Source organism: Aplidium turbinatum, chromosome 4 (genome assembly GCF_918807975.1).
Source record: "Aplidium turbinatum chromosome 4, kaAplTurb1.1, whole genome shotgun sequence".
In the NCBI taxonomy this organism is placed as follows: Eukaryota; Metazoa; Chordata; class Ascidiacea; order Aplousobranchia; family Polyclinidae; genus Aplidium; species Aplidium turbinatum.
The window spans coordinates 27,061,764-27,082,700 of NC_137475.1; the positions used below are offsets into that span (position 1 = coordinate 27,061,764).

Sequence of the window (20,937 nt, forward strand, 5' to 3'; positions counted from 1 at the left end):
CAACATATTTTTTGTGACTATGGATTCATACAATATATTTCTGAACAAACAAGATTCTATGTTTGTGATTGGAAAAGTAATCTTACAAGAACTTCACAACATCCGTATGGAAATACAACAAGAATTCAGAAGTATCCAAGAGTTACTAACTCAACATTTGTCCACTAAGAAACTACACAGAACTTCTCATTCAGCTCATGCAAGTTTTCTGCCACAATGCTCTGTTGATAACTTTCAAACCTGTAAACCTTTGAAGAAGCTATCTCCAGATGTCGATCCTGAAAGAAGGTTATATAAAAGTCATACCAGCCCAACTTCTGGCAATGTTGATCGCATTGCAAATAATAAAAATAACTGCAAAAATAGATCCTGGAACAAAGTTATTGTAGGTGATCAATCAAATCTGTGTCAAAATCGTGTGCTTTCTCAACAAAGCTTGTCACCAAACTTTAGTAATTCAAGTGACAATGACGTTGCTGCTTGTGTACCTGTTTATCAATCTTGTGATGAGGCGCATAGTTTTAGTATTGAAAGTAGTAACACAGTTATAAGTGCATCACTTTTCTGTGATAACGATGATGTGAATAAAAAGAGTGATAATTTATCTGAAGATCAGGTCACAACAAAAGGATTTTGCCAATCTATAAATGAGGATAAGTTTATTTCTGCAAATTTATTATCTAAACAAAGTGAAGAAAAGTTAAAGAAATTAGAAAAATATCATGGAGTATTGAAAAGAGTTGAAAAAAAAGAATTAAATTCAACTACACATCTTGTGGCAAAGCATGCCCGATTGAAACAGCTATGTCGTGTCTGTGGAAAGTATTGCATGTATCTAGCTCGGCACATGCGAATTCACACTGGGGAAAGACCCCACAAATGTCCTCAATGTGATAAAAGATTTATTGACAAAAGAAAATTGAGTAACCATATAAGGAGCCATACAGGTGAACGACCATTTAGTTGTCCAACATGCTCCAAGGCGTTTAGTCAGCAAGAAAACTTGAGAAAACATCAACTGACACATGATCCTGAGGGCAAGCATCCATGTAAATACTGTGGTAGGTGTTTCCCGAAAAGTGCAGCTTTGCAAAATCACATTTTGTGTCATACGGGCATGAAACCGTTTCAATGTGATAACTGTTACAGATCCTATAGCACTAGGTGGAGTATGTTGAAACACATGCAGACTGACCATTCAAAAGCAGAAAGCCCATTTGAATGCAAGTGCTGCCAGAAACGATTTAGGTCCCATGGTGACCTGACTCGGCATTTGCTCATTCACAGTGGTGAGAAGCCATTTCAGTGCATACAATGTGGAAAATCATTTCGCCTTCAGGGAACTTTGAAAACCCATTTAAAAGTTCACAACAAGAAATAATGAACAATATGCTGCTATATCTGGAATCAAGACATTCTTGTGCCACCAACTTGATGCAAGACTATTGACAGCAGCTAACTTGATTTATGGGCATTTGGGCAACTTGCTGCAGAGTACATCTCACCGCTAGAGTGCTTGGCGCAAAACCTATTTTCCATTGAACACATCTTGCCTTTGTGGGGATATATTTAGTGTGCTTACCGTATGTAGAATTTCCGCCACATACTTGTTGTAATGTACAGTAATGTACCGCAATGTAAATGTGAAAACTAACGGAAGTTAAACAAATGGAAGTATAAACATGTTGAAACCAAATTTCTCGTTTTGAATATACTGCACAGTGCAGATTCTTTTAGGTCAGTTTTAAAGTAGTTTACATTGCTTGTAAGGTACAGTAAGGCATATCCAACTGCGCAAACAACAAATTGTAGTGTTATTGCATCGGCATAACTTGATTGTACTTTTTACTATATATTTTCTTTTCTTTGTACTTTATATTTCCTTGTTGTTAGTGTTAAATTTTGTTAATCAAGATTTTGTAACTCTATAAAAAGTTGTGTTAAAGGCCTACAGCAGGGGTCACCAACCTTTTTTGCATGCGGGCCACTTTGACATTAAGGAGAGCTGTGGCGGGCCACACTAATAAAATTTTAGGTAGGTTGACTCTTATGCTAGAAAAGAACGCATTTCGTACCTAGTATCCAGCGTTACATAATGTTCATATTTATGTTAGAATACCGCAGCAACAAAATTAATCGAACAACGCTACTGCCAGGCCAAGCTCCTTTAACAACACTTATGACTTTTTTAACAATGCCTAATCAGGGTTGGAAGTAACGACTAGTTGTCACTATTCGATAGCGTTATTTGTTGCTTTCTCAATACCGAATGCTTATGCCTATTCCTTTTAAAAATAAATATCGAATGCGCGTTATTCACTGCTTTTTTATGCAAGCAACGAAATCATTATTCGTTTTTCACTAATCGATATTTAGGAGAACTGCTGAATCATTTTTTGTTGCTCACTTACTTCGTCGTCAAAACAAATTCAAGAGATTTAGTTTTTGGATTACTATCCGACCAGAGTCCCCTTCCGGTTTTCGAACTTCAAAAGATTAAGTAAAATTTGCGGCAACACAGTTCTGTTTTTTACGAGTTTTCGTTTTTTTTTTTAGTTTGCAGATTGCTTGTTTTTTGGCCAGTCAATTTTTAGTAGTTGCTATTCATTGCTTTTTTTAAGTATCGATGGCGGAAAGTCATTGTTTTTTTGAGCACTATCGAATAGCGAAATAGTCATTGCTTTTTAACTAACGACTTCCAACCCTGTGCCTAATAAACGAGCCTGCAAGGCCACTGGTTTCGCGCACTTGTAGCGAGGCGAGCAGTTTCATCAGAATATTCATCGCCAAGGAAGAGTGGTGTTGTCACTTCGCTTCACAAAAGATAGCTTGCAATTAACAATTTCGAAAATATGCTTCCTGGAAAATATTTTTTGCTTTCGTGCTCTTTAACTCCTCAAGAAAAGTATTTTTGGTTATACTTGTACGCTGATACCTTCCACGGGCTGCAGCGATACAGCCGCATGGCGGGCCGCCAGTTGGTGACCCCTGGCTTACAGGATGAACAGAAAGTCCTTGGACCAACTTATAAACGATTTATTAAGGGGGCAGTTCTACTTAGAAAAAAAAATTCAAATTGTTTTTATTTAATTGATATATATTGGAAATTTATCGTAGATTCCAAATATGCAGTCAGTTTTTACCTATTTGCCCTCATTAGGCTTCAAACGGAAGATTTTCTGAACGCACTTCAGTTTAAAATGTGAATAAAAACAATTTGTGAAAATGTTAGTTTAGTTGCAAGATGTTTTGTATTTTCCTTTACAAAATCTAATAATGAATAAGCTAAATAGCGCCACCTTTTCAAAGGGTTAACCAAGTTTATTGAGAATACAAAGACAAGTCACAGTTAAAGTCACATTTAAAGTCAAAGGCATAAATTTACCTAATTCTATTTTTCAAATGCGATTTACTCAAAATCTTGTTTTTTGCATTAAAAATGTTTCTTCCAGAAAACTACAATCTGTCAGAATTGGCTAAAAAATTTAACAGATGTACATTGTACAGTAGGCCCTTACGAACATAATGATTGAGTTTTGTTTCAATACTCAGAGTAATAAATATTTTATTACCAAATGCTGAAGTCAAATTTGCTCTCGATGCATAGCAATTATGAAATTTTTTATATTTAAAAAAATAAAAGAGTTAAAAGAAATCCCCTCTATCAATTTATGGCTAGGATACCCTACTAGATCACCATGCAGTTTGAAGTCCCTACCTCTAGCCATTTTCGAGTTTTTAGGGCTGCAATGGAGACAATTGGTTGATTTTATGTACAAGTTCAAAATAGTATAAACCTTTAATGGATTGCCCCAGCCTAACAAAGTAGATATTTTTGGATAGCTTGTTGCTTCCGTTTTCCAGCAATATGTTATGGTTTGTGGGTGGACTTTTGTGTGTAGATTGTTATTTATGACAAGTACGAAAAATGCGATTCTATGTAGAACTGCCCCCTTAATAGAGACGAAATAAAATTTCATCAAAAAGGTATCACAATGAGAGCTTACAATACTAGGAAAAAATTTCTTTGTGGCCGCATTTCACTTGGATAACTTTCAATTCTTTGTCGGAAGTTTTCGATCGAGGCATGTAGCTCATCCTGGGGCATTTTGGCCTATTTTCGCAGGAGTGATTGCTTCAGAGCGTCAACATTTGGGTGAGCAACGGAACAACCTTTGCCTCCAATATTGACCACACACAAAAGTCCATAGGATTCAAATCTGGTGATGAGGGAGGCCACATTTTCTTGTTCTAGAATCTTGGAAGTTGTTGTGTGCACCAGTCCTGAGTCTTTCTTGAGGTGTGGGATGGTGCATCATCTTGTTAGAATGTGAAGGGCTGATCTTTGTAGTGTTTCTTCATCTCTTCAAGGGCTGAGACCAAATCTGCATTGATTTTAATCCCTTGTTTTACGAAAATCAGAGGAGATTTCCAAGTTTTGGAGATGAAGACCCATTCTATGGTAGAAGACAGTCACATACAATATGTTTAATCATGAAATGAAAAGAAGTCCACGAACTTTCTGTTCACTCTGCCTAGTACCCCATGGGGCTGCTGGAATAGACTGTAGGAGGTGCTAAATACATGCAGTATTATATAGTATAAAACATTGCCATTTTACTTTTCTGAATTGTTTCGTTTTTCTGTCAGTATCAAAAGTTGTCACATCAAGGTTTGCTGTTTCAAAGTAGCCTACATAGTTTGATGTTATGGTAGTCATCTCCCAGTCATGTACGCAACTTGATCCTGAGTAGTATGAGCAAACTTACCTGGTGGGTGCGTACTTGCCGTTTTGTATTCTCCAACAGAATTTTAAGAGCTGATTGATATGCAGGTGAATCAGCATTTTCAGACAAAATTTCATCAACATCTGCTTGCTGATTTCTGGTGAGATCAGTTGACAGCTTATCGTGCATTGGTATTGATCGTTCCATTTCTGACCACCTACCTGTGTGAAAAGGCGTTCTCCACCATGCTCCAAGTCAGAACAATTGGCAGGTACATGGGTTGCTTCACGATATGAGAGTGGCTTTGACCCACACGAAGCCTCAAATTGAAGAATTGCTCACACATAAGCAACAACCAGGGTTGCCAACCTTTAAAAATGTTGACAGCCCAAACGCTTTTTGAAACCAGCCCAATTTCCAATATGCTTCAAACTTTCAAAATATTTTTGACAGACCCAATTCAATCATATATAATTATGATAGTTATTTATATACCAGTTGATGTATAACGTATCTACATCTTATAATTTTACGCTGAATTTAGAATGTACCGTACATGCAAAAAAAGAACAATCAATGTGTAAAAATTGAGATAATTACATTGCAAACAAAATAACAAATATGTAACTTTACCAAACACAGGTCAGCATAGCAGGCACAGTATGTCCAATTTTGACCAATTGCACATTATCTAAACGTTTATGATCATACATATTCACGTCTAACTTATCTAACAATTTCAGAGATGGCTTAAAACTGTTGCAACAAATGCTGTGGCGGTCCATATATCCACGCTCATGCATGAGGGATTCAACCATGTTCTGATGAATTTTGTTTCTCTGCTTTGTCTTAATTAGATTCATTTTTGAGAAAAATCTTTCAACAGAAGCATTACTGAAAGGTAGAGCCAGCACAGAAAGAGAGAAATTTTCCAATTCAGAAAAATCTTTTTCTGAAGATGCATCCAAGTGGTTAATAACAGTGATCCAGAATTTTTCTACATTAGCATCGTCACAGTACGATGCATCGGCACTTCTACGATGAAGCGACAGAAAGGATAACTGATGTAGCCACGGTTTTCTTGGTGTGAGTATAACAGATGGGTTTAGTTGTGTAATAGACTGTAGCTATTCAATGTTGGAAGGCAGCCTTTTTGCATTTCTTTTAATGCTTCTAACATGATGTAGCTGCGCACCGATTCTTTAGGTTTTAAATTACAACAGGTGTTTCAAGCTGACTTCGGTTCAACCGCAGATGGAATTTAGTACCAAAGTATACTGCACTTATCGGTAACATGTTTGCTGTATCACCAATGTCATATTGCAGTGTTTGAGAAGGTTGTTGCGTGCATACCACGTCCTAAAATACTATGATATAAGATAACTAAGTCCTCCATGAGACGGGCAGGACTACACTTTTCAGACTGCAAAAGCTTGTTGACTCTGTTTATATCCATTAAAATGAGGAGCAGAAAAAACAAATATATACAGCTTGTTTTCAACATCACTAAACATTTTGTACAGCAACTCAGCAGCGTAATTTCTTTCAGGCTAGACGGAGTATTCTGTAGCTGATGTGTCCATCGAATATCAAAAGAATAGGGCGTGGAATAGGCTGTACCAAATTTTGGTGACTTAACAGATGTGTTTTGACCAGGGCACTCAAATTCTGTAACTTCTCGATCAATTTCTGCTTCACTTCCCTCACTTTCAGTTAAATTGAATTCTATACTATCACTTTTTTCCAGTGAATTTTTCTTGTTGTTGTGCTTGAATTTGCTCAAGAACTTCGAATATCTGAGCTGAAAAAGATAAGAATAATGTAAAGAACACATTGCCATAACTGGGATTCACCTAAAACAACAATGGGTTTCACACAACTAAAATTTGTACCAATAACCACACTCGTTTAACTGATTCACTATATGTGTGCAATCATGGCTAACACAAGGCAACAACAAAAAGTAAGAAGCATAGTCCAACATACATTGTATGCTCCATAAAAATTTCAAATCAATGAATCATTTCCATATACGTACTAAAAATAGGCTCAAGGTGTGAACAAGAAATCATCCTGTTGCCACTTGGAGTAGTTTGCATTGAAGCACAACTTGAACGTTTCTTCGGAGTATGCTCATATTCCAAGCTACAGTTCACTTCAGCATTATACTCTTGGAAAGAATTTGGAGCTAGAAATATACATAAATACCACGACATTAATGATCTACATTACATGATACTTTGGTTTCTTGCAGTTCAGTATAACAATATTGAAACTAAAATTGTCACCCAAAAGTGTATGTCAACAAGAAAACTTTATGCAATGCGGTGTACAAATGTATAAAAGTTTAAATATTGGCAGTAAACCTACAATAAAAGCTAACAGGTCCAGTAAGGCTGATAATAATTTTACTCACTGGAATGTGTGCTTTGCACAGCAAGAGGAATCGGGAGTTGGTTTGCTTTATCAATGCTTTCCAAAACTGATGTTTTACTTGAAACTTTTCTAGTTTTTAAGAGCTTCTTATGTTTTGAAAGACTTGGTTGTGAGTGCGGTGACAAACTTGATCATGAGCTTCTGTCACTGTGACTTTGTTGAAGACCTTTAATACCATTTATCCACACTCTTGAAACAATATCATGGGCTATTCAGAGAAAAACAATTTACACACAAAACAGTAATCAATTAAGATATCATTCTTTTATAATGCACCTTAAAGGTCATTAAGACATAAGTATAACTGCAAACAGCGACACCGTTTTAGCCTCAAAGTCTTATCAGACCAGTCAAAGTACACTGGATAAAACACTTCCTATATAGAATATATAGCTGCAATGAAATCTGATAGAAAAGTTAAAACAACTTTTGATTTCTGGCCAAACCAATCACCAATTGCACACTTATTCAAATAGATATATGCATAGGCTACAATATATACTAGGGTGGTCCTTATTTGTCAACTTTTGAATTTTTAAGCGGGCGCCCTGTCAAGCTGTTCCAATTTGGTTAAAATGGAAAACCTCAAATTTAAAAAAAAAATCATCGACGTCTAAGGTGTGCTCAAAGAGCTTAAACTTTCTACGCATAACGGCTTAAGTCGGTAATAGCATTGAGGCATGGGTGCACATGTGTTACTGCACTTTCATTCTACTGGGGACTTGCATATATCAAATGAGAAGTTAATAACGATAGTTATTATAGGGGATCCTTATTTCAAATCTTTCAAACTATAAAAAATGTTGGAATTTCTTTTCCACGCCGTGATCACGAGATAGATACGCCGAACACATGTGCAGCCAAATCGTACTGAGTGATGTCACAATGCTATGTCTGCACTCTGCGCCGTGTTTTGCCTGCTGAGTAGGCTACTGAATATTGTAGCAGCCTGATTAATAAAAATATAATAGTCTTGTTTTTTCAGGTACTGTAAGCGTTAATGGCAGAATCTACAAGAAAACAGTCTGAGATATACTTAGTTGGGCCAGTGAAGGATGAGTTTACTGGCTCAAAATTGCCATCTGTGCATGATGCTCTCGGCGTGTACTTTTACCGGCTAAAGATCATGAAGGAAACAAAAAGGGAGGCAGCCAAGCATATTGTCCAGAAACTTTTCGCATACTGGAGCCGAGCAAAGATTCCAGTACGGGATGAAAGAAGAGCAATTAAGAAGTTGGATGGTCTTATCACAGCATGGGAGAACCTAAAAAAGAATAAGAATAGAAAGGCCGACACGCAGAAAATGAATGAAGAAATCTACACTGCAGAATATCCAAATTTGTTTGATGTTTCTCATGGCAATGCTCTCGAAATGATTGACATTCAAGAGGACATAAAATTTTTGGTTGCTCAACGGGAACCTGGCAGGAGAGGGTATATGGCAGGATTGGACAAGAAGCTGAAGAAAAGAGAGAATGAAAAGGCAACAAGAGTGAAACAAATGAAGAAACGAAAACTTGCTAGTGACGAAGCCAGGAAGGAACTGTTTGATAAAGTTGTTCTAGAGAGCAGCTGTTCTTCAAGTGAAGAGGATTCACAAGGAGACGAAGATTTCATACGACCTTCATCATCTGACTTCAGACCTTCACCTCTTCAAAAACGTGGCAGAAAGAAATTTTTTAAACCAGATGTCCTTGCTTCTCTTGACAGAGGTAGGATCAGTGATAGGCATGCAGTTCACACTGTAGTATCTGTGCTATCTGCAACAGGTTTAAATCTTTCAGAATTTGCTATTAACCGCTCTTCTCTTCGACGATATCGCAGAAAGTATCGTGAAGATAGGTCAAGGGACCTGAAAACAACGTTTCAGAGTTATGGAAAACCACTAACGATTCACTGGGATGGAAAGCTGATGCTTGATTTGACAGGAGATGAGAAAGTTGATAGACTGCCCATTATAGTTTCTTCTGATGGCGTTGATCAGCTTCTAGCAGTACTTAAACTTCCATTTGGAACAGGACAAGCCATATGTGATGCCATAATCCAGACTGTTGATGAGTGGAATATCAGGGAAGACATTAAGGCCTTCAGCTTTGACACCACAGCAGCCAACACTGGGCGACTTAAAGGAGCTTGTGCACTTCTAGAAGCAAAGCTTGAACATGATACTCTGTATCTGGCATGCCGCCACCATATTCATGAGATTATAATTGAGGAGGTGTTTTTGTCTTGCTTTGGCCCTTCATCTGCCCCAGAAATACAGCTATTCAAGAGGTTTAAGCAGTTCTGTCCTAAGGTTAAGCATCATGACTACACTCCTAGAATTCAGGATGAAGTTGTACTGGCTGAATTGGATACTGAAACTCAGCAGAAGGTGCTGTCCTATGCCAAGGAGCAGCTAGACAGCAAACATCCCAGAGATGATTACAGAGAACTTCTCGAAATCACGATTATCTTCTTAGGGGGATTTCCACCTGAAGGGATAAGATTCATGAAGCCTGGAGCCATGCACCGAGCAAGATTTATGTCTCGTCTCATTTACACCATGAAGATATTCATCTTCCAAAACAGTGGATTTTGCCTGACTAAGCGTGAGCTAAAGGGTCTCAAAGACCTATGTATCTTTGCAGTGAAGTTCTATATTAAAAGCTGGTTTTCTTCTCCTCTTGGAATTTCAGCTCCAAAGAATGACCTCCAACTAGCTAAAGAATTGTTGGCATCTGGTGACCAAGTATCACTCGCTGCCCTAAAGAAACTGAAACGACACTTTTGGTACCTGTCTGAAGAAACTATTGGATTTTCATTTTTTGATGCCTCCATTTCCTTAGAAGACAAGAGAAAGATGGTTCAGGCATTGGTTGAACATGGAGCAGAACATCCAGCCAAGCAAGTCAGTTTGTCAGACCAAGACATACGAACGAAGGAGATCCCTGACTTCGTCACAAAAACACGAAGAATTTCTTTGAGACTTTGAGTATTTCAACTTCATTTCTAGAAGAAGATCCTAATTTATGGTCCAGTTTGCCAGCATTCATTGAGGCCCAGAAAACTGTTGGAACACTTCGTGTTACGAACGACACAGCAGAGAGGGGTGTAGCCCTCATTCAGGAATATAATGGATTGCGGACAAAATCAGAGGAACAAACACAATTTATCCTCCAAGTAGTGGCTGAGCACCGAAAGAAACTGCCCCACATAACTAAAGCTGCCCTTGTTGAGAATCAGAAAGACAGACTATTGTAGAAGAGTAAAGAGACATTCGTCATATTGTTTTTTTGTAGAACATTTGACAACCGCTAACATTTTGTGTTATCATATTAATTGGATTCAGCCACGTGAAATTTCGTTCGCATTGAGCATACCTTAATTTTCGTTTAAAATATAAAATATTTTACAGTAGGTGTTTTTACATCAAGTGGAATCAATGTAAAGGGCGCCCATACAATTTCCTCCAACTTAAATTTTTGACTACATATAAGGACCACCCTAATATATACATATAGGTAACACCAGAATGAAGTCATTTTACACACATGATCAAAATGGTTTCATAATAAACTGTATTTACCTTTTAGCTCGTTTAAAGCGCCTTCTATTATCATCATCACTTGAGTTAAAATTCGAAGTAACCTCCACATGTTGCATTTTTTTGTTTGCAGCACTCCAATCACCTGTGATATGAAATCATTAAACATGTTGGTACAAAACGTGGTAAAACAACATAACATACTCAGCTGAATTGTACAAAGTAAAATAGCAGCCACTTGTGCCACCAGATTTTTTCCCTTTATTATCGGCATTTTGTATAATATCCTAGCCTATTGATATAAATACTGTAACACAATAATTACTTGTTCTAAACCATTCTTTTACTGCAAAAACCTTCTCATTATCAGCAGGAACTTCTTTTTTTTGGCAGCATTATTGCTACGTTTTGAATTGAAATATGAAGGCCAACAAGCTTCATATGGACTTTTCATCCACTGCAAAGGAAAGCTGCCATACTTTGTTCGTCAGTTTACTCAACCACTACATATGTTCCAAGCTTCAGTGTATCCATACTTTGTAATTACAAACACACAGATTACCGGTAGCCTACTAACAATGTAAAATAATTTTTTACAACCTGTTACAAAATTATTTGTCAAAAAACGAAGGTAAACATCCAAATGGAGAGCAACATCACGTTCCAAAAATAACAACAAAACGTGCAACGATGTCATTGCAAAACAATAAGAAACTGATGTAAAATTGAAAGTGAAAAAAAGCATAAGAAACAAGATAATACCACAAAATATTTTACAATAATTGATGCACCTTAATAAATCAAGAAGAAATCAGAAAGCACTGAAATCTTTGAAAGAAAAATCAACCCAGACAAAATCTACTAAGAGTGCAATACAGGAATAACAACAAAATAGCTTTTCACAGGTAATCTCACATACTTACACTGTATGTCTGCGAACGAAAAATTACGTAAAAAGAACCAGACAATCTAGACACCTTACAGATACCTAAATCAGTAGAATTTAAAGGATATGTAAAATAGCATGAAACACATGTAAAAGGTTTCATAAAGAAATTTAACAGGCATATGGTCACATTTAATTATGTTTCGTATACGACAAATATCTTTTCCAACTTTAACACAATTATTAGTTCAGGCCCTTAGGGGCAAAAATGAGCATCTTTAGGCTAAACGTGTTACACGTTGTTTTTTTGCATTTTTTTGTAGTTGATAAATCTAACTTCAATTTTAGTGGGTGCCGCAACTTTTTGGGTCACGTGATCACCCCCAAATCGGGGATTCCCCCCAAGTCAATTTTGAGCTCTTTTCACGGCATTTTTATGCAATTAGATACGTTATTTTTTTACATTTGGACTGACTTCCACTACAAAATACACGAGATAAAAATCACACAAAATTATGTTATTAATGACGTCATTGTGACGTCATGTATTAATTTTTTGCTTGTTTTTTTCTTATTGTAGTCGCTTGTTTGTTGTTGGTGTTACTTTTTTGGTTACAATAAGTTACCAATGGTTTTTCAACTGATTTGATTAGTATTGAGTGTCAGTACTAACATATTCAAAATCTTAAGGAATCCAACTTCCGGAAAGTGGTTATTTTCAAGATAGCTTACAAGATGGCCGCCAAACCATTGAACAAAACAGTAAATTGACCATAACTCGATCATCATATGACCAAAACATGTAGTTTTGGTGTCTATATCTAGGTTTTTATACTCTGTGAAGTCAATGAGACTATTCTCAGAATTGTTGAATTATCTGATAGCCTATAAATTCAATATGGCCATCCAAGATGGCCGCCAAACCATTAAAATAACAGTAAATTGACCATAACTCGATCATCCTATGACCAAAACATGTAGTTTTGGTGTCTATATCTAGGTTTTTATACCCTGTAAAGTCAATGAATCCATTCTCAGAATTATTAATTCATCTGATAGCCTATAAATTCAATATGGCAATCCAAGATGGCCGCTAAACCATTAAAATAACATATTAAATTGACCATAACTAGGTCATCATATGACCAAAACATGTAGTTTTGGTGTCTATATTTAGGTTTTTATACCCTGTGAAGTCAATGAGACTATTCTCAGAATTGTTGAATTATCTGATAGCCTATAAATTCAGTATGGCAAACCAAGACGGCCGCCAAACCATTAAAATAACAGTAAATTGACCATAATTAGGTTATCATATGACCAAAACGTGTAGTTTTGGTGTATCTAGGTTTTTATACCTTGTGAAGTCAATGAGACCATTCTCAGAATTGTTAAATTATCTGATAGCCTATAAATTCAATATGACAAACCAAGATGGCCGCCAAACCATTAAAATAACAGTAAATTGACCATAACTAGGTTATCATATGACCAAAACGTGTAGTTTTGGTGTATCTAGGCCTTTACATGGCCACCTGAAGATGCGGCCTGATTTGTCACATTTTGCAGATTTTGATTACAGCTACTGCTAGTGCTTGACTGACATTTTTTGAGATTTTTTTACTTTTTGCGGTTTCATAATGACAAAAAAATTCTTTGTTGCCTTGAGGAAGCAATAGCAAATGAGAAAAAGTAAGTTGGAAAACGCAAAATCAGACTGTTATTGAAAATTAACAGTCTGACTAAAATTTACAAAATCAAATTTTCTTTGTTTTTTAACATGTGAGGATGTTAAAACCTATTGTGTCATCTGGGGAAAAGAATAAAGAAAGCGTAAAAATGTAATTTTTAGAAAAATTTATTTAAACGTTCGCCCAAAGTTAGAAAAACCTGGAAATTTCTGCAAAATGTGACAAATCAAGCCGTATCTTTAGGTGACCATGGTTTTTATACCTTGTGAAGTCAATGAGACCATTCTCAGAATTGTTAAATTATCTGATGGCCTATAAATTCAATATGGCAATCCAAGATGGCTGCCAAAACAATTAAAAATGTACAATAACAATGTATTGTTTATTAATAAACCCGGTAAATTTCTATATATATTTGGGTTAACTGAGCAGGCATAAAGAGCTCATACGATGTGGTCATGTAGACTCTTGACATAATCAGCGCAAAGAAAGCAAATGGATCAAGTATTACTAATGCTCATCGCTGTCACTCTCGATGTCATCGTCTGTAATTATGTGATTGCTGTATGGACACATGAACCAGTTTGGCATGGTCCACATCCAGCATGGTATGGTAGCATATATCTCCGGCAACTACAGTGAGGTGAACACGATTCGCAATTGCAGTGATCATTTTCAGTAGGTTGTCCGGGGCAGCTTTCATGTCCGTCATGATTGGAACCATCTGATTATTGTCTACTTTCCATCCCCAGTCTAGAGCATCCATACCATCGTCAGTAGCCTACCCATCCTGACCATAATCTGGTAGTAAACTCTGAGGCAGTGGAATTTGGTAAAGGATGATGTAGGTGGCAAAAGTTCAGGGTGAACAAAGGATTTGGCTGTTTTAATTTTCTTGACCAATGTATTGTATCGCTGTGTTTCTAGGTTACTACTGCCATCGTTGCCAAACATAACGGTCATAGCTTTGTTTCCAAGATCCTTAATGATGTGATCTGTCTGATTTGGGAGAATAAAGCATTTTGCACATTCTTTGATTAATATTGGTTGACTTTTCACTAGTTTCTTGAAAGCGTCTTCTTCCCGATACCAAATATCCTTGACGTTGAATCACAACTGGTGAATGAAGAGAAGCTGTAAGCATAATTATGTCTGGTCCGATGATTGCTTTAAGTTTGTTGATGTCGTGTATCTTGGTTGCGTAAGCCTTTTCGGAGCGGAAGTAGAGGTCTTTAATGTCTGGGTCAGTGTCAGCATAGCGTAGTATCAATATTAAAAGGTCCGTGTCTTCACCAATTAAAGTCGTACTATGTCGATGAGGGCTGTCCATCTGCCGTCTTGACGATGTCAACAGCTGCATCACCTGGAGCGTTCATCACATTGCAGCTTCTATTCCTCAGTTGAGCAGAAATTAATCCTTCCTTGTTGGAAGCTCGAGGCAAGAACTGCTCCTTCTTTCCAATGAACTGGGTGTCTACAGTAAAGTGAACAACCGGGTGGGCGTTCATGCCGCGTCTTTGATGGGTATTGTCTTTGATAGACGGACCACCATATCCATCAAAGACCACCGTTGCTAAGCGACAATGACAAATGGTAAAATCTGCATACGACTGTGCAATAGACCCATAAATGTCTCCAGTTTCCATGGCACTCGATGCAACAAGAACCCTCCATCAAGGACGTAGTGATCGGTTTTCGAGGCAGATTCTTTCACTACTTTATAATCGGTTGACATCACACTGCTGGCATGTTCTGTGATGGCAGTAGCTATTTGAGGCTTATCTTCTGCAAGAAACAGGTTCTGGATGTTACGTGGCTGTCACAAGTAATACTCGTCTTCCTCTCAACTGGTCTGAGTTTTTGGGAAATGACAGCAACAAAACTGCGTTATATCAACTGGTTCAACAAGCTGTGATAACTTCAGTCGATCCAAACTTGTTTACGATTGTTGTAACATCGTTAGAACAGCTTTTAACAATCAAACATTGGACATGTCTGAGGTTTCCCCATGTGATCACGAAGAGGCAGACACCCGTATGTTTCTCCATGTGAAACATGGAAAATCTGATGCCATAGTCAAAACAGTAGATACTGATGTGGTAATTATTGAAATTTCGTGTTTTGACAAGTTAGAAATCTGTAAACTATGGGTTGAATTTGGAGTTGGAGAAAAAAACTCGCTTCATTCCAATCCATGATATTGTTTCATCTTCACCTCAATCTCCGATGATTTGCGCTTTTTTATCTTTGTTTTATGCTATCACAATTTGTGATACTGTCTCATCTTTGGAAAAAAAGGCTTGGGATTGTTGGATGCTTAATCTTACCGCAATGTGTGGCTTATTTAACTCTCTGAATTTCTCAAGCTCACCTAGTTCTATAAATGACATACAAAAGTATGTCATAGCTCTTTATGGCAATGGTCCTACTATCACGGATGTAGACGAATGCCGTTATATGATGTTTACTAATGGTTGCACTATTGAAAAGCTGCCACCAACGTCAGCTGCTCTGATGCAACATACACGCAGAGCGATACATCAAGCTGAAATATGGAAATCAAGCTTCGTAAATGTTCAGCAACTACCTTTCTCCTTTAGCTTGGGGTTGGAAACATAATGATGCAAATTAGCTTGTTCCGTTTTGTCAGTCTACTTGTGGCTCTCGATGTTCCTGTAAGAAAAAATTCATAAAATGCACAAGTCTTTGTTCATGCGAGTACGAAACATGCAATTCGACCACAAAATATCCAATCCGCTCTGATTTCGTTTCATCTTCAATCCACATTGACGTTTCATCTCCAATCCACACTGATCATTCAAGAAATGCTTTTGACTTTCTAAACTCTATCTTGTAACTTGAAAAAACTTGTCGTACACGAATTTTTTTAACATCAAATTACGTATGGTAGGAATTTAACATCGAAAACCGCTAGTTTTTTCATCTTGAATTAACAGTGTTAAGACTCTGACATTGCATCATCTGGGGTCGTGTATTAATTTGATTTGGAGATCATAATTAGGCCTACATATTATTTTAAAGTGACATGACCAAAAGGGAAATTCACCCCTGGTAGCTGCTCTTCTGGTTATTCCCTTGATGACGTCGTTATTGCGTCATACTGTACTGGAATTATTGTTATTGCTTGCAATTGTAAAATTTTAAGCATTTGCAAAACTTATAATGAGAGTATTTGATCGCTTTTTTCGGAATAAACTTACCTTTGGTTCCTGAATTTGAAGTTGTCTAGTTTTAATAATGTAATGATGACGTCATAAAAGATGCAATCATGACGAAACTACTTTTAGGAATTGTGAAATGGTTTTAGTAACCGGTACTCCAACTAATACCAACAGCAAACGACCAAAATAGGTTAAAAAAGCAAAAAAATATATGTGATGACGTCACAATGACGTCATCAATCAAATTATTTTGTGTTTATTTTGTCTCATTTATTTGTATGCGCTTTTTAAGTTAAAATATACAAAAATCAAATATGTAATTGCACAAAAATGACGTAAAAAGAGCTGAAACGTGATTTCTGGGAAAATCCCCGATTTGGGGGTGATCACGTGACCCAAAAAATTGCGGCACCCACTAAAATCAAAGTTGGGTTGATCAACTGCAAAAATATGCAAAAAAACAACGTGTAACACGTTTAGCCTAAAGATTCCCCTAAGGGCCTGAACTATATCTGCATTTTCAATACAGAACCAATGTTTACCACATTTTATTTTTTTGTATTGCTTATACATGCGGTAAATATATGGAAGAGGTCCGCTTTGGTGTGAAATTTTAGGCAAACCATCGCAATGTTTGTCGCATTAAGAATTTGCATATTGTAAAGCTGTTCTTTCCGACAATCTTCTGATGACTTGTGGCAGTGGATTCCCTGGTTTTTTTAGTATTTTTTTAATTTTTCCTAAATAGTTTTCCAATGCAGAAAATGCATCAAGACGTCCATAACGTTTAACATCACTTGACAAATGTACAAGGCAATGCACATTGTAAACTAACATATTACTACCATAAAACATGCCAGCTGATTCACAAACATAGCTGTCACAATCAAGGTGCAAGGTCTCGCGACGGGCTGCTTTGTATCTTGACCGAGCGTGCTGTTTTGGTTATGGAATTCTCATGTTATGTGTTTTTAGCGATCACTGCCCTGAAGTAACCTATGATTGCGAGGTCTTTGTTAGGCTTTGTAACATATTTTCTAGAATCTTCTACCCTACGTGACAATCTGGAATCTTCTGCTTGTTTACGTTTAATGCAACTTGACAGAACAATGAGTCCTTATGATGAAACGTTACGTAGCCTAACCCTCTCGAAGTTACTAGACCGAACAACCTTCTATAAATAGTGGATTAGTGGTGTAATTTGCGTGATTATGATTATTATTATGAAAGTTGTGTTATGAGTTGTGGATTGGTAGTTGGTGCAGAAATTATTGGTGATTGAGACTTGAGGTAATTGAATACAATTAGATGAAAGTTTGGTGCTGATATAAGTTGTGTTCGAAATTAGAGTTATTTGAGAAGCCGTTGGTTAAAGTCCTTCAAGCGTTTGCATATATCATTTCAATAGTAGAACTATTCGACATTTAATTGACTGCTTTTCGGTTATAACCCATTAAACTAGGTCATTGAACCTTTCCAAGTCTTTTTCCTGGTAAGAGATAGAAAGAAACCGTGACAATAACCAACAGCTCATTTGCATAGTCACAGTGACTTTTGTAAAGCAAAAGACTGGAAAGAAAATAAATGGAAACAAACAGTAACAAAAAGTGTTCATACAAATGTTCAAGCATATTGTGTTTTATTAATGCAATGCCACTATAGGCTAGCCTACAACAAAAATTGTCTTAAAGACCATATATTCGATTGCCAATCATGTTTGAACAACAAACCATCCTTGAAATCTTTTAGAGTTTTGCGTAAATATTTCACCGAATTTGATACTAAAATCCACGAGGCTTTGCTAATAAAATCATGCAATCCTGGCCTCAATACGCAGTTGTTTGCCGCAGGTGCTTCTTATTTGCCGTTTTTTCTTAATTCATCATATGATGCGTGTTTGCCTCGCGGAATTAACCGCCATGTGATGTGCCTTTCTCCTCTGCTTTGCCGTTTCATTCTTATGCATTTAGTTTTCAATTTATTGTGTAGATCAGTTATTTATTTCAATGTAGATGTAAAATCAGTTATGTTTTTGTTACTTAAAAAGGGCTAACATATGTGTATGGCCGAAAACGTTTGTAATTTATAGTTATGTTCAGTTTCATATATTATGTTAAATGCCGCGTGTTTGCTTGGTTTTATCTGTTTATGTTTGTTGTTTTGTTTTATTATCTTTATCCTGCATTGCGGGAAAGCGGACTTGAGCGCTATGCATCGGTGTACGCCTTCCGACGTACACCTGACCCACGCTGCAGCCGACTGCAATGTCTGTTTCCGGTTGTCTACTCTACTTATGACTTAAATTTGGTACTACCCATTACTCGAAATCGATCACTGGGTAGAGGCAATTATCGTAAAGTTTCTTGCCTAGAGAAACAACAGCAAGTGCGGGTGGCTGGAGTCGAACATGCAGACTCTCGACTGCGAGCCCAACGCGCTAACCACTCGGCCACTGCTGCCGATTGATTGATAGAATATGATAGATAGATTGATAGATATGATAGATTGATAGATATGATTGAAGAAAGCCACCTTTTTACCAAAATTGTACTACTTTTAAATATTGACAATTACATAAACCATGGTCACATTGAACACTTTTTGCAATAAATTTTTGAATTCTGATGCGATTAAACCATTGCTTAATAGTAGACAGATTTCATAATATTTCAATACTAAGTAGGCTGACAATAACTTCTTTGTAAAATAAAAAAAAAATTATAAGTAGGCTACCTTTCTGCATTTTTAAGTCAAACAGCAAAGAAAAGTAGTTCTACACTAGCACAGGGCTTGCCAAACTTTTTTGCTCGCGACCCCTTTTAATCTCCTAAAAATTTTCGCGACCCTTTAGGGTTAAAAGGACTAACAATGCGAAATATACTTTTGTGATATTTATTGAAAGGCTTAATTTAAACGAAAACTAAAAACAAGCTATCCGTAATCGAAGCCTACTACTTGTAGCCTGTTGGAAACAAAACCAAAAGTCAACACATTTATTCAGTGTGGTGGGTGCGACTTCTCTCTGCTACAAAGCAAGTCTAACCGTCGCACGATGTTTGTCAATGCTGGTCTCAAGGCGGTTTAATGTTACTTCCGCTGGAACGCTTTTTATCAACATTGAAAACACTGACACGCACTTATAGGCTACGTAGAGACAAACGGCAGGAGTGCGGTTATTGCTACGTAATATAGCTGAATGGTGAATATTCCCCTCTAACGTTGGGCTAAGCCAAAAAGTGTGACTTTTTTCTAGAAAATTCAAGCCACTACTTAGAATCAAAAATAGATCTGCAATTGAATTGAATTGAAAAAAAAAAAAGTTATTCACTTTATTAAAAGTTGTGCACTCAATAGGCTACCCGTATTTTCATCATAATCCATCGTCGGTTTGTTCCCCACTAGTGGGAGTGGCCGATTGTTTTCGCGCAACAATTTCACAGCATCTTGCACATAAGTGTTAATATGCAGTGTTTTGTGTAAAATTTGTATATTTTCTGCGACCCCCAAAGTTCGTTACGCGACCCCCAGTTTGGGAAGCCCTGCCACTAGCAGATAACATCCGTTAGGAGTATTGTGTTTTGTTTACTGACCAGCAGAACAGTTGTTGTCTTTTCCTCAGGGGTGTATTTACGTAACCCGTTTCCATGGAAGCATAACCTTGTAGCCTACTATGACTGATAAAGCAAAACATCGCTTTGTAAAATCATATAGGCTAAATATAGCCTACTTTCATATCTTATGTGATTTTTAAAACTTATCTCAGATTTTTTATCCCTTCATGAAGTTATTCATGAACAACATTTTGTAACTGCATAATGACGTAAATCCAGTGACTAAATATTATTTCTTATGCAGTAAGAGTTACATTTCGATAAGAAAAATGTATATCCCTCGCTTAAAATAAATTCATGAATGAAAGGAGCCAACACCAAACATAGGGGCCCACCAGGGCCGGATTAAGGGTGTATGGGGCCCTGGGCTGAGCTGAAAGTGGGGGCCCTTATCAAGTGACATTTTTCGCTAAAAATGAATGGTGAAGTGGGGCTACGACACGGGCCCAGTTGCATGTATCTGTGGCACCGAGCCCCAAACAGCGGACCAGTGGCGTAGCCAGAAAAAATTTTGGGGGAAGCCAAATATTTGATGAATTCAAGAGAACAACAAAGTGTTTGATTTAAAGCCATCGCCACTTGATGTGCAGTGGCGTATCCTGGTGGGTTGAAGCAATAAAAGTGGTAGGGGGGTTAGAGCGTGCCGAAGGCACGCGTATTCTAGGGGGGTCAGGGGGCATGCTCCCCCGGAAAATTTTTGAAAAATTACACTCAAATAATGGATTATAGCGCTTTCTGAAAACACTTTTAGAGTAATATTTATATGAAATTTGTTAGCAGATAAACAGCTATTAACTTATTAAAGATAACTCTTACACACTGCGGCTAAAATTAGAGAACACTAAAAACTCAGCTACACAAAAACCCAACAGAGTAAG

The 20,937-nt window shown here is 37.1% G+C and overlaps 1 protein-coding gene across 1 annotated transcript; it reads left to right on the top strand.

The window, feature by feature from the left end:
* Positions 1-19: 19 nt before the first annotated feature.
* On the top strand, positions 20-1,585 carry LOC145769024 (uncharacterized). The gene has a single exon (XM_082580623.1). It carries the CDS (start codon positions 20-22, stop codon positions 1,379-1,381), a length of 1,362 nt encoding a protein of 453 aa, XP_082436749.1. The 3' UTR covers positions 1,382-1,585.
* The last annotated feature ends 19,352 nt before the right edge of the window (positions 1,586-20,937 follow it).

Bases quoted from the DNA above. Each gene is read 5' to 3' on its own strand.
- LOC145769024 (XM_082580623.1), top strand. From the start codon at position 20: ATGGATTCATACAATATATTTCTGAACAAACAAGATTCTATGTTTGTG.